General features: G+C 42.1%; 1 protein-coding gene across 5 annotated transcripts in view; it reads right to left on the bottom strand.

Moving 5' to 3' along the window:
* EXOC7 (exocyst complex component 7) overlaps positions 1 to 14679 on the bottom strand; it is a 404713-nt gene that overhangs the window by 350638 nt on the left and 39396 nt on the right. For all 5 annotated transcript variants that reach the window (XM_086930707.1, XM_086930709.1, XM_086930711.1 and 2 more), the window contains exon 2: positions 4798 to 4863. In XM_086930707.1, the coding sequence (XP_086786833.1) occupies positions 4798 to 4863 (66 nt within the window). The remainder of the gene's footprint in view (positions 1 to 4797; positions 4864 to 14679) is intronic.

The following is a 14679-nucleotide window of genomic DNA, read 5'->3' as shown; positions in this document are numbered from 1 at the left end:
TTTGGAGCAATCTTGATGTGCTCAGCCACCCTTCCTATTCACTAGTTAGGCTAGGGTCATCAGTCGCACCACAGGGGGCGGAGACAGCATTGTGTGGGGAAAGCCCAGCCCTATTCAGGTCCCAGGTGCACCCCTCCCTCACATCAGCATGCTAATCTCTCCACTCACCACCGGGGTAGACCCATCCAGACTCCTGGAGCCAGGCTCACCAGCCAACTCCAGCCAATCACATGCCAGCACCCTTACTGCACACGCACACCTATGTCTAGAAGTGGCACTTCCACACTAGACACATTCACGCCGCACACATCATTGCGCAGCATTCAATCTCACGAGTTCGCACATACCAAACTCGAGCCTGCACTCCCCACGCATCAGGAACTAACATGGTCACATACATTCCCCATGCATTCCTATGGGAAGGCAGGCCTACCTCACTACACGCACGCACTTTACCCTGGGACACAGGGAAAAAGTGCGCCAAGCCAGAAATCACGAATGCCAGGTCGCCATCAAAAGCAAAAAGTTCAGGGGTGAACCAGCCAAAAAGGCCCGGGTCCATCTGATGCAAAATGTAAGACTCTAGTCTAAGGACATCTAAAGCTCAGCGACTACCCCAAATATTTCATCTTTGCAGTGAAATCAGCAGCCCCAAGATGCTCCTTGGAGTGTATGCGCGCTATACAAAAACCAACAAACATCAAACATCAAACATCCAACAATATACATGCATTTTGTTCACTTATTGAGACTTTAGGATAAGTTTGAATTTTGAGCACAATTAGAAACTAAGTAATAATGCTCAAGGGCACCAGCTAAACAACAGAATATAATGTACAAACATTCCTCAGATATTTTACACCAAGACAAAAGTAGAAGTATGAAAACAATTTATTGTGATTCCTTCATGGGGTCCAGGTGCAATTGCTCTAGTTCTTGCCCGTCTGACTAAAGCCAACAGAAATTGCCTTGAAACTTCAGCTTTACTTCTGAGCAGACAATGACTATAGAAAGCCCCAACCGGAGTATTTCTACATCTCATATCTCTGACTTGTCAAATATTATGCTCAGTCCCAGTGAATAGGTATTTTTCCTTCTAGGCTGTATCCACTATTAACTGCACATTGAGCTATGTATGGTGTGGGCCCAGGATGAACATTAGCTCATGAAATATGCCATATCCACTTATTTATTTATGTAATTGTGCATCTTAAGAACAAGGCCGAAATAAGCACTGGGACACTTTCTAGAGGTAACATGAAGCCCAAAGTATACTACAGAAAATTAATTACAAAAGATAATTAAAAAACAAAATACAAATAAAGAGAAGTAAAAGGGAAATGTAAATATTGAGCTGTTGGGTGGGAGAGGGCAGCAGATGAAACTTCTATCTGATCAGCCATACAAGTGGGCGCCAAGATGCTCCTTGGAGCGATAGTTGCGCGGTACAAATAACTCCTTACATTACATTACATTAGTACAGAGAAGCTAAAATCAGAACATGTCACGTTTTTACACATTTAGCTGGTGGCCTTTACTGAACCTAGACTTAAAATTTCAACACATGAAAAGTGATGGGAAGAAAAGAAGAAAAGAAACTATGCAACTCCTCCACAATATTTTTCATAAGGCAATAAGGGGGTGAGCAGAAACCAGGGAGTTGAAGGGACACTTGGTTAAGGAATTTATATGCACATGGAGAGTCAGTCGGGTGTTTCGAAGAAATTCCAGTGATGTGGCACAACAAGTGATGGATTTCCTGCAACAGAGCACGCAGAGTGCGTAGAACAACTTTTTCACAGAGTAGTAATAGGATCCAATTTAAGATGTGGGCCAGACTTCAAAGTGTGCTTACGGGGGAGTGTCTGGGCAGAAACAGCAATAACTTTCAGGAAGGAATGGAATGATATTTGAAAGCTTCAGCAGTGCATCTACTGGCTCTATAAACAGGGTGCAGAGGGTGGGAACAGAAAAGCTAGCTAGATCGGACGCTAGAGGATAATCTTCAGCTTTGTGAGGGGCGTCATATCTACAATAAAACTTTAGTGATATGAGGTATTTGTCTCATCACAAATGCACCTTTCAAATAACAGAAACAAGTGATGAGGTATATTTGAATGACAACAAAAACAATGAAGGGTAAATCTTTTGATGACCATGGAAACACATTATTCCCCTCTCTCTCATTTTTTATGCTAAGGGTTTGTTTTTGCTTTGCCTTCCACTTTTTAACGCCTATGGGCTATATTCAACTCCTTTGTACCGCTCACCTTAAACTAAATTTGTCTCTGTGTTTCACTGGGATACATCAATCGAGGTTTTTCAATCAACGCTTATTAAAAAAAAAAAAATTATTATTAAAGCAAGGCTTTCCTCTTGGATTTCAAAATGACGCACAAATGTTCAATGGAATCAGACTCGTTAAAAATCAGCATTTTCACTTGTTTTTCGTGGATTTAAGTATATTATTCCAGATCATCTTGGCTGCACAAGAGTACATTAAGAATGCTCAAGCATCAGCCTGCTGGACAAGGGCCAGGCTGCTACAGAGCAGGACGTCTGCACGCTAACAATAATTTTTCTGCCTGGTCACATCCCCGTAACCTTATAGGAAGTAATAAGACCATTATTAGGGGCCAGGCAATCTCCTTAGCAACAGCTAAAGAACAGCACTGCTTCGCCTGGACAGGTTGAGGTGGACATCATCAATTTAGAATGCAGATTTGCAACTAATCAAGACACACAAACTGAATATGCCCTCTAACTGAAAGGGAATTCCAAGCCCCCATGCATAATCAGATCAGGTTCTAGCTGTTCAAAGACGTCTTTATGATGTCGGTGACAAAGCGGGTAAGTTACTGGCATGGTTGGCGAGATGAGATATGGCATTAATTGGATAGTGTTTCTCATGGGGACGAACGGGGACCTTGTAGCAACAAGATTGCTACAATGTTCGCAGACTATTACAAAGTGCTCTATCGATCAAAGACACATAGGGGAGGACAATATGTGGGGCTTCCTGCTAGATAGCCAGGTCCTTTAGCCTTCCCATGAGGACAGGTTGTTTGAGGCAAATCTTACTAAATAGTAAATTGGAGATTTTAAGCATTGCCAGGCCCAACAGGCTACAGGTGGAATTCTATAAAGGCATGGCTCCTCGCTGGCAACTCACTTCCTCACCATAGTTGAGGGAGCGCAAAAGGTGGGGGTACTGCGATACAACCTCCGCATGGCAACGATTGTAGCTATACCCAAAAAAGGCTTAAATGTGGATGAGTGTGGCTCCTTACCGGCCAATATCGCTGCTCAACATTGAGAAACAAATTCTATCTAAAATATTGGCCCTGCTCCTTTGAAGGGTCATCTCAACATTAATAGACCCAGACCAAATTGGCTTCATGCTTGACCAGACTACCCGTCAATCTTAGATGCCTTTCCGGCTGTATAGAATATACCAAAGAGGAGCCTGCATCATCAGTGGTGTTGTCTTTCGGAGACTGCCAAGTATTTGACAAGCAGGAATCAGCATATGTGGGTGGTCTTGACACATATGTACTTTGGTCCCAACTACTTGTCTGGATGGGTCTGCTTTACAATGCACCTCTGGCCAGAGTTAGGGTAAATGGAACACTATTAAAGCAGTTTGACCTGGAAAGAGGGATCAGGCAAAGGAGTCAGTTGTCTCTGATGATTTTTGCCCTTGCACACAAACCCTTCGCCTGCTGGATTCGTAGTGCCAACCTCATGTGTGAGCTTAACTGAGAAGTCACATGGGAGGAATGAATATCCTTATATGAGGACAACATCCTACTTTATCTGGCAGAACTTAATCATACAGATATAACTGGCATCCAGGTCCCTCTCGAAGTAAAAATGGTGATCCTCGAAGTTTGGGGGAGAGGTAGCCATGCGGTACCACACAAAAACATTCTGTAGAGTGGGACTCATGGTTGCTAGGTGAAATGTGGTCAAGCGATGGGGGTCACCGAACCCACCAGACTTAGAACAATAAAAAAGGACATGGACTTGTGTTCTATGATTGAAAAGCACATTTATAGAAGTAGACGCTGCCCGAAAAAATGGGAACGGATCTGGCTACCCTGGATGCGGGATGCGCCTCAAAGCTGCTGGACCCACGAGATATGATGTAAAAGCGATGAGGAGGGGAAGGCTTCTGTTAGATTAGGACAATGCCTAATGCTATATACACGGTGGAACATATGTGCTACATTACAGGCTTACAGATTTGCTCTATATTACTGCATGTGTTTTGTTTCTGTGTTGTACATCTTTAATAAAAAGATTACATTAAATAAAAAAGAAATTCTGGTGATTCAATGTAGGGTGGTTGCTAAGACACTAGTCTTTATTCACAATACGGTTGCAGTGTTACTCTCTTGTCTTAAGAATTCCGCCCATTCCCCTGAAAAACATCTATAACAAGTTAAGCAGATGGCCCCATTTCATACACAAAACTGCTGTTCATTCATAAACATACAAGAGTGAGAAAGTGACAGCAAAAGATGGTACAAGTCTAAGCGAGAGATAGAGAATCAGAAATCTACTGTTGAACGTTGATATTTGCATTAGTGAATAAGGAGGGGTTGTCAGGCAATCAGGTAACAAAGTTAAATATGTTAACAGCTGTGTTAAGCCTCATCCTCTCCAGTTCATCCCCAGCTCTTCCCTACTACATGAGTTTATATAGTCCAGCCTCTACACCTCACACAGGTTACAAAGTATGAGGCAACTATAATGGTCAGCAAACAGAAGAAAGCTAACATTAGCCGTGCTTACCATATTTTTAGTCAACTGGTCACTTTTTTCCATACTGTCTTTGATGAAGGACAAGGTCTCCTCCTCCTACAGGTGTACAAAGAAAACACTGAGATAAGAATAGGATTAGGCAATGGAACAGTCACCTCACCACCCCATGATCCAAGCCTATCAGCACACCATCATAGCCCACCCAGATGTATCATAGTTTTCTAGTACCCTCAATACTTTTCACAGGACTTCTGTCTTACCAAATGCTTTACAATTCACCACTCTCTTGTGATATTCTGTCATTGGCTGGTCTCTTTTTATAATATGAAACACACTAAAGGTGATGGGAGGAATCCTTGCAATTTGTCTAACCGCTGGCAATCATTCATGATAGCATCCCAACCCATCATTCTTTTGCTCACCATGCTACCTCAGTTTGGACCCAGCCATATGCAAATCAGTGTTGACCCTGTTTCTCATGGGAACAGTCCAGCCTGGCAAGGTTCTCCCTGAATAGATACACAAGCAAACCAAGTCCAGTTGGACAGTCCGGGATGGACTGTTCCCAGGAAGAGCGGGGTCAAGACCGATTTGCATATGGCTGGGTCTGAAATTAGGTGGCATGGTGGGTAAAGGAGTAGGTTGGGATGCTACCCTGAGTGATTGCCAGTGGTTGCATAAAGTGCAAGTATTCCTCCCATCCCCTTTTGTGTATTTGATGTACCACCCTTAATGGCTTGGTTATGTCCAGACATGGGTCCTGTGCTCACCGAGTCACTGGTACAAAGCTGTACCAAGCTGATGAGCCCATAACTAGAGCTAAACTGATCCCGTGTTGCTAGTGTTCCAGTTCAGGGAGGACCTGGTCTGGCACTTCGGGCTTGACTGTTTCAATGAGTAGGATCAAGACTGGTCTGTATATGGCTGGGTCCAAAATGAGGTTTCACAGTGAGAACGATGGGTTGGAATGCTACCCAGAGCGATTGCCTGTGGTTAGACAAATTGCAAGCATTCGTCCCATCATCTTTTGTGTGATTCTCCTACCACAGCCTGTACCAACTAATTCCAGTCTTTCCCCAGCACCATTTTATATATTATTGCAGCTCACTTTTAAGGATCTTCCCCTTGAGCCATGGAGTGGTATGGTCTTAGGATTTCTCAGTGCCTGAGCTTAATACATTTCCTGAACTTGCTATTTACTGCTTTTTTTAACATATTTTTTATTATATGGTGCATCACAGTACATTACAGGGTAAAGCATCATATACATCCTGAACTTATCAGCATGAGACACATTCTTCATAATAATACAGATCATATGTTAATCCGCCGTGTATTACATTTATCCCAATATGAGTTTTGTGTGCCGTACAGCTGTTCAAATAGTACTGCACCAGAATGCAACCCTACATTAGAGTTTTAGAAAAATCCAAAAAAAGGCAACAACTTCCCCTCCCGTTCCCTCCCCCTTAGGCTCAGCGAGTAAAATGTGTGCAGCTCTGTACATATTCCAGATCAGCATATTATCATGTTGTTATATACAGGTAGTAATACATTGACTTACAGCAACCATCCCTTTCCTTTTGTATTTTGTGATATTCTTAGAGTCCCAGTTTTCCTGTAGCATCGCAAAGTCTATGTTCCAGCATATCTAATTTTAGGGGAAATACTCGAGTATGTCCATAACGCTAAGCTCTTCCAACAATAAATTCATTCTATAGATATAGGCTTCTTACGCAGTCCCCTCTGTTCCTCCCTCTTTAATTCCGCACTCTCCGCTCTACCCCATCGCAACAGCTCATCATACCAATCCTTCAACGCTGGTGGTCTAGCAGCCTTCCATTTCATTGTGATATTACGTTTGGCCAGAATGAGCGCCAGGTTGTTAAATTTAGTAATCGGGCTACCTTTCTTTCCCTTGGGGCACAGCCCCAACAAACAGTATTCCAGTCTGTCATTAGCCCTTACCGGAGCAATAGTTGTTAGGATTCTGCAGACTGCCGTCCAATACTGTCGGAGCTGCGGACAACTCCACAGCATGTGTATCAAGTCTGCTGCCTGCAGTTGACATCATGGGCATACATCCGAGACATCTGGGAACATGGCCCGTAGTCTTCTCGGTGTCAAATATGCCCTATGTAAAAGCATGAGTTGTAGGAGTTTGAATTTTGGGTTCCTTGATACTCTCCTCAGGTACTCCAACAACACACTCCATTCCTTATTGCTAAGTGCCCTTCCTATATCCTCCTCCCATTTGCCCCTGAGAGTCTGGAGAGACACCGCTGCTATTGAGCGTATTCCCCTGTATAGCCATCTTGTAAGGTGTCTACCGTTGCCCGTCAGATGTTGCATCGTGATCAGTGTGTGTGTGGCTGGCCCTACACTCCCAGGTGCCCAGGTAGTGCGGATGTTTGCTATTTACTACTTTATATGCCTGCAGTAGCTTGGCTTCTAATCTGCCAGTATTGAGGACTTATAAAATGAATTTGTACCTGGTTTTCTGTAAACTGTTTGCTTCAAACCACCAGGGCAATTTCCAAGGTTTTAAATATGTGTTTTGCTGTCTCATAAGCACTTTTTAGAACTCCCAAATTGACCTGACCAAATTCCAGGGAAGAGGTATAAAAGATTGCACACCTTTTCTCCAGAGTTACTATGCCAGCGATAGTGCTGAGTTGGTACTTTTAACCGTGAAATGTTCATCTGTGTTCCCTTCCACAAGCACACACGCTTATTTTTTGTTTTCCTACCTATAGGTACATAGCAATTACTTACTCACACTTTAAAATGCTCCTATGGTCCTTCCTCCAGGTAAGCCTGCTATACTGTTATCCATCACATATAAACCACATTGCTTTGAACTGTCTGGCTCTGCACTCACTCACATTCTCCTTTGTAGCATTAGATCCAGAAACCCTAGAGCTATATGAACCCTGGTCGTCAAACTGTTCCTTCCCAATCCCCGTGACACACTATACTGCTGTTCAGTCACTCAGCTACACTCCTCTATCAGTCCAAAATACTGAAATTCTATATGAACATTGAGAGAGGTTTGCACCCTGTAACCTTCTTCCCACTTATCCACTGCACACACTCACTCACTCACTCTAAAACTGCCCCGCAGTCCAAGAACCTGAAACAAACGTGAAAAATGAACAGGGGTTTGTGTTCTGCATCCTTCCTCCCCGAACAGCCTCACTTCACAACACAGCACAGCTCTGCACTGCAACACGCTCACTCAGTGTCCCCTGGAAGTCCAAGATCCATAAATCTTTGAGTGAGAAGGAAGGCACTGACATTCTGTCTCTCCACAACCAATGACACAACAATTTTACGCCACACCTCTACAGTGCACTTAATTGGGAACTCTCCCCTAAGTACACATGCAAAGGTCTTTCCATCACATTCTTCATGAATTCACAAGTTAACCAATGCCCTTATCAAACTTAGAGAATAAGGCTTTACAAGAACCTCAGAGTGAGGCCATAAACTTTGGTAGCCTGGCCCAGGCCCACTAAATGTAGGTAAATGCAGGAGCATGGCCTTCAGCATCATGAAGAGAAATCCTCCTTGCGCAAGGAGGACACACTAGCAGGTAGTTGGTAAACCATCCTGGCTGATTTCCAAGCTATACTGGTGCCTGCCAATACATTGCCTGTGGATTCCTTATCTCCAGTGTCTGCAGCAACCCCCTCGGACACTAATCGCTCAATCGTTATGATCATCGCTCACCCCTATATGTTCCCCCCTCAATACGGCAACTGATGTCACCCTCCTCATTTAAAAAGCCTCTCTGTAATTTTGCTACTTAGTCCTTTCCATCTGTTCGAGAATAGCGCGGACCCTAATGTTGTTGTACCTTGCTTATGGAAGAAAATTTCATGTTTGCCTCATGTAAAATTTACTAAATCCTTTGCCTACTGTACTGATGCTACTAGCAGTTTAATCTGTGTATTGTATGTGACATGCATCTGTTGCATATGACTGTAATAAAGAGATTGTTTTTTAAAGGGAGGATTAATTGTCCCTGAACACCTCCAGGGTCAGCATTTTGCCAAAGATGCCCATTTGCCAAGAATTACCTTATGTGCCAACCTCGTGTGTCAACACCAGTATTTGGTCAAGAGCCCCTTTTATGCCTAGAATTTTCACCAGCATGCCGGCATTTTGGCATGGTAACCCCTTAAAATAAGAATTACTTTGTTACTTTCGCTATGCAAGTGCCGGCATTTTGCCATGGGTACTCCTTATGCCAAGAATTACTCCCAGAATGCTAGTACCACCATTTTTCTACAGGTGTCCGATATGCCAAGGATTACATTCAGTATGCCAATGCCAGCATTGTGACATGTCCTATATGCCAAGAGTTACCTCCAATATGGATGCTTACTTACATGCCCAAACTTATTCTCACTCACTGTCATTCTCGCTCACAGTTCCATTGTTACTCCCTTTTACTTATTCTCCCTCATCACCCGTCATGCATTCACTCTCGCACTCTCTCTTTTACACACACACAATCACACATAATGAACAGATTTTTAAAAACATATCTTCAGCTGCTTGCATGAGATTTCTTTCAGCTGTCAATGCTGGTTAGAGAAAGCACACAGCTGTGTCCTGCCTCGGTTACTGAAGGTGGAAACTCACAGCAAGAGAGTCTGCATGCTTCAGCCATCATCAATACCCAGGAAATATTGTTTGAGGTCAAAGGCAACAGGTGTTAATGTGTAATTTGTCCTTGGGACATATAGGCCCAACCCTCTAAAGAACAAACCCTTTGGCTGCCACTTTACAGTAACACATTATGGATCAGAGAAGGGCATTGTCTGCAGTTAAGGTAAGATTTGTGTCTAAGTGTTAATGCTGTTGAAACCTGTATGTATGGTTCATTAATGCAAAACCTGTATTATTAGGGTGAGTGCTTTAAGTAAATGTAAGCTCAGACTGCACTACTGACAGTGGTCCAGTATCCAGTTAAAAATGTGCACACGCGTTTCCAAAGTTTAGCAATATGAAGCTATTTATAATGCTCCCAGAATTCACTCCAATTGGATGCTAATATTTGCAGAAGCTTGAAAGCAAGATTGAGGAGTTTTGCTTTAAAAATATTTGTTCACAAAAAATGCAAGTAGGAAAAAAACATTTAGCTAAACTACTCTATACCTTTAGGTACCATTTCTTTACAGCTTCAATTAATAAAATGTGTTTATGTATGCTAGTATTACTCAAAGAAGATTCATAATGGAAAATCAGTGTAGCCAGTTACAATAAGATTATTGGAAACATGAAAATGAACACGCAAAGGCTAAGCCAGAAAGTCTTAAATTGGTGATCAGCCTTTTGGTTTTGTCAATGTGTGACTTGTTTTGGCATGGTTTTTGTAAAACCTTATTGGCGTGGGAGCTGCTGGGCCCTCACCATTATAATAAACATTGGCAAAAGCAAAAATTGTTTTGGTCTCAAAAAGCACACTTTTCCATAGTAGTTCAATGCACTGAACAAAACGACATTGGTTGCCGATATGCTCCTTGTTAAAGAGCAGAATTATGTCATTCACAGTGAAGACAGCCGATACAGAGAGAGAGAGACAGAACGTACACAAAGGGTAATGGTTAAAGCCAGACCTAAAATGGGCCAAATTATTAACGAAAGTCTCAAGAGGGCACCCGTGGTATATGTCGTGAATTAACAAGAGTTTACAGAAGTAGGCTAAGAAATAGTACTCCCAGAAAATATTTGTGAACTGTTTTTTAGCATGAGCAAATATGCATGTCTAGATTTGCTCACACGAAAATCTGAGTTTTTACAAGTTCACTTTCCTTCCAACCACTTTTTTCCCCAACCCTGGAAGAAGTTTCACATCTGCCATAGTCAGGAGTAAAGTTCCAACCTTTCTCGGTATGGGAAAAGACTAGAGAAGAGTAAAAACCTTTAAAACATGCAAGTTAGTAGGTTTGCAAAGAACCTGGAACTATTGCTAACCACTACCTTCAGCCCAAGAAGCAGATCTGTGGAAATGTGGCAAAATAAGGGAATGGCTCGTATTCAAACTCTATTATGGAAGGAGCCATGGCATAATCAGAGAGGGTATTCCAGAGCTATTTTATAATGAGATTGCTGCCATAATTTGTCACCGCATTGCATAGAACAAAAGGGACAAGTGGATTCTGTGACAGCACAAGTAGATTTATGAATCAACCTGCCCAATGGACAAGTAGATATTTTATTAAATTCCACACCCCTGTTAATGGACAATGCTTGTCGAAACACTGGTAGAAATTTACAGTTACTTACTGACCGTAAATAGAACCTTCTGTCCCTTACCAAAACGTGGCTACATCTATCAACTGTCTCGGACATCTACCTTACCACATTACTATAACATTCTATAACAACCCAGGGAAGGGCAAAGAGGTGGAAGTAGCCATGCTTAAATAAGGAACAGTAGGTCCCCGAGATCGCCAACGCCTTACCAGATGACTATAAAATTCTATCACCTTGGGGGCAGGCAAAGAGGTGGATGAGTAGCTATGGTCTGCTAAGATAACCTCATCATCACTAGGCTTTCAGTCTGGAGTCATAACTGGCCTGACATACTGCTTTACAGAAGTGAGTCGGCACCAGATGTCAAATTAACAATTATGGTGGTATATTGTACTCCAGAAGTTGAGCAAGTATAATGAGACATACTAGCTCGTTCCATAGGCCAGATTATCTTACGGCAACCAAAGACGATGATTCTGGAGGACTTTAATTTGCACACTGAAGAAGCCAATACCTCACTTGCTTAGAACCTCCTAAATGCGATGACCTTTTGTGCTTTATCTCAGAAAATCAATGTGCCTATCCATGAAGCAGGGCACCACCTGTACTTCGTCTTAGTATCAAAAATAAAGGTCGAACTAAGAGACTGTGCTCTGTTAGGATGCATGAATCATTCCTTAATATTATTAAAGATCTTTTGTATTCTTCAAAAGACAGCAATTGTAAAATTACCAAAAATGCCATTTAACTCAGCTTTATTTAACCTTGAGGATTGCACTTAAGGTGCCAGCGTCTAAGGGACCCTGGTAAATCTACAAGAGCAAAAACGACCTCCCAATAGAAAGACTGGTTTATGAAGGAAGCCAAAAAGAAGACGTTCCACACTAAGCAAGCAGAAAGGAAGCAAAGGAGTAAATGCTCTGCCTCCAATCTCCAGCACTTTAAGCTTCAGCTAAAAGCTTACAGTGTCTCATTCCAGCTAGAAGCCAGTTCCTGAATAACCAAGGACTCTTTTTCGTAATTATTTACCATGATTAAAAAAATTCTTAACCCTCTATTATCTTGGGAGCTATGCCTTTCACGTGGAAGCTCTTTAATTAGCTAGCAACCATTTTCTCATAGAAAATTTAAATAATTTATGAACAAATAAAAAAAACTGTCACTTAACAGCAAGAAATATTTACCCCACATTGCAGAAGGATAACCATTGAGTGGTCTCATTTTATACTGCTTAGGGCATAAGAGGTGTGCCCACTCCTATCCACAATAAAATTGTGTTCCCCAATGATCCTCACTCCCTTTCAGTTCTTCAAGAACTACCTCCAGGCAGTTCAAGCAAAATCATCGACCTATTCAACAGCCCTCTTTTCTTCGGCATAGTTACAGGTTCCTGGAATTAAGAGGTGGTGTCCTTCCTACTTAAAAAAAATGTGGATGCTTCTGATGATAAAAACTATCAACCAATAATCTAGTAGAGATTGTACCTCATCAGTAAAACTGTGCGTTTGAAGGACAACATAAACGTCAGGATTCACTAGATAGCTCATATTCCAGGAATAGGACATTGACAATGATATGATTTTTTAAAGTTGAATTTGTAGCCCATGTAAGCAAATATCAGAACTTTGCAATCTAATCTTGTCAGGTGTGTAGAAAGGTCAGCATCTCTCAAATAAATGTCGTCAACACAGGACACTGCCTGGTCATCAAATTGTTGTAGAAGTTCTGTAACCCGGGCTGAAAACAACCCAGGGCTGTTCTATACCCTTGGGGTAAACAACAGAACAGTGTTTGAGAATCAAGAGCGCTGGAGTTTGTCAAATGCCTGCTTTCAGGCACTATATTTTGGCAGAAAAATCCATTCAAGATATCTAGTGTAGTTTTGTAAATTTTACGCACCATATTGCTCATTAGTGCTGCGCTATGCGCATTTTGTACTGGGAATGTTCGAGTAGCTGAGTTCAAATGTCTTTAATCTAATACTAGACTATATAAATTATCTGGGGTAATTACTGGAAACAAGGAGAGGTACAACTTTCTATTGCACCTTGGTATTCAAGTTGTGCGAGAATCTCTCTAACTTGTTTTTAGCCGCTTTTTAATGGGGTATTGTCTTTGAGGTTGTGGGGTCAACCTCATTGGTATTCCATGAGAAGGGGAACTGTCATCCCACCCTACATGGCTACAGTGTAACACAGGAGCTAACACCCATTCCTTGGCATACAAATGTTTAACTGATTCCAGAATGAGGTCGGAAAAAGCAGGTAAAATTACCGTCCCTTCCTCAGGGCAATCCACCCCGAATTCAGGTGACAAATTCTTTTTAGCCAAGACAATATCATAGCCGAATGACAGGTTCTACCGAAAGAGAACATTAATGTATCTAGGTATGGCCCCCTCTAATTGAAGTTTCATCTCGTAGAAACGAGTATGGGCGCTCACCCTAGTATACAGAGTTTCCAGCTGGATCTAGTCACTCAACGCTTCGGTCACCAGACAATCCATCAGGTTACGGTAAACTATCGTGACTTTTGCTGCACTGTCCAGCATGGCCAGAGCACACTCACTGCTCAGAAGCAGCATTCTCAATATCTGCTGCATGCTTAACTTTCATTCCAGCTACCTTCTTCTTTTTGAATTGAGCTCTGACTGTGTAGGTTTGTACAAGAAGAACATGTATCAGTCAAGTGTTTTAATATTACGGTTACGCAGATTTAAGTGCTTTTCAATTGCCTTTTGTTGAAGAGATCTGCCCTGTGACTTCATCTTTTCTTGACGTTTCTTTTTGTTCCACACCTTCTTTGAAGATTTAGGTGCTTGAGTTATTCTTTTCAGATTTACTCTTAATTTGTGGTATACCAGGTCTGGCTCCAAAATGATCTCTACCCAGTGTTGCCTAGGTTTCTTGGATAATTTTAGGTAATTTGTGCTCCTGTTCTCCTGGAGTCAAATCCCTAAGGCACTGGCATACAGCCAAGGCTGCTGCCTCCAATCTTACATTACTCAACTTAATGGTGGATACTGCGGCAAAATTGCCCATCAGTATCATCCCCAATGCAGGGACTGACCCCTACTCCTTTTAAATCTGTTTAAGCACATCTGGCAAAAGAGCTAATGAAGAGGTACCATGAGTCCTGGCATATACTGCACTACCTTTCTCCACAGGGGGAGCCATCCCCATCGGCAAGCATATTGTAACAATTCTGTGTTTTTCCTGGGGTCCTGTATGGGAAAACAATGCTTCAAGCTGAATTATTTGTGCAATCCAGAACGGAATCTCCTCCGGTCTGGTGGGAATTTTACCTATAACAGCATTGATAGCCTGTGGAATAATTACTGTGGTAGCCAATTGTGGTTGTGCAGCTTGAACAGTCCTCACAGGATTTACTGTCATTGTTCGCATAACAAACTGTGCCAGAGTTGTACATATTCTAATTAGACTAATATGTTGTCTGCATAATTGTGGTGCTGTCACATTTGCTATATTTTGATGTGCTGTGAAACCAGCAAACACTGGCCATCTTGCTCCCTCATTGCTAAAGGGAACTAGTCTAATTTCCTCAATTGTGTGTGGTAGGGCACCTCCAACCCCATTTTGATGTTCTCTGTATGTTAATGGTATTTCTAATGCTTCATAAGTTTTAT

The sequence above is a fragment of the Lissotriton vulgaris genome, chromosome 7 (genome assembly GCF_964263255.1).
Source record: "Lissotriton vulgaris chromosome 7, aLisVul1.2, whole genome shotgun sequence".
In the NCBI taxonomy this organism is placed as follows: Eukaryota; Metazoa; Chordata; class Amphibia; order Caudata; family Salamandridae; genus Lissotriton; species Lissotriton vulgaris.
The sequence above is the reverse complement of the archived record's forward strand: the minus strand, read 5'-3'. Positions and strand labels throughout refer to the sequence as shown.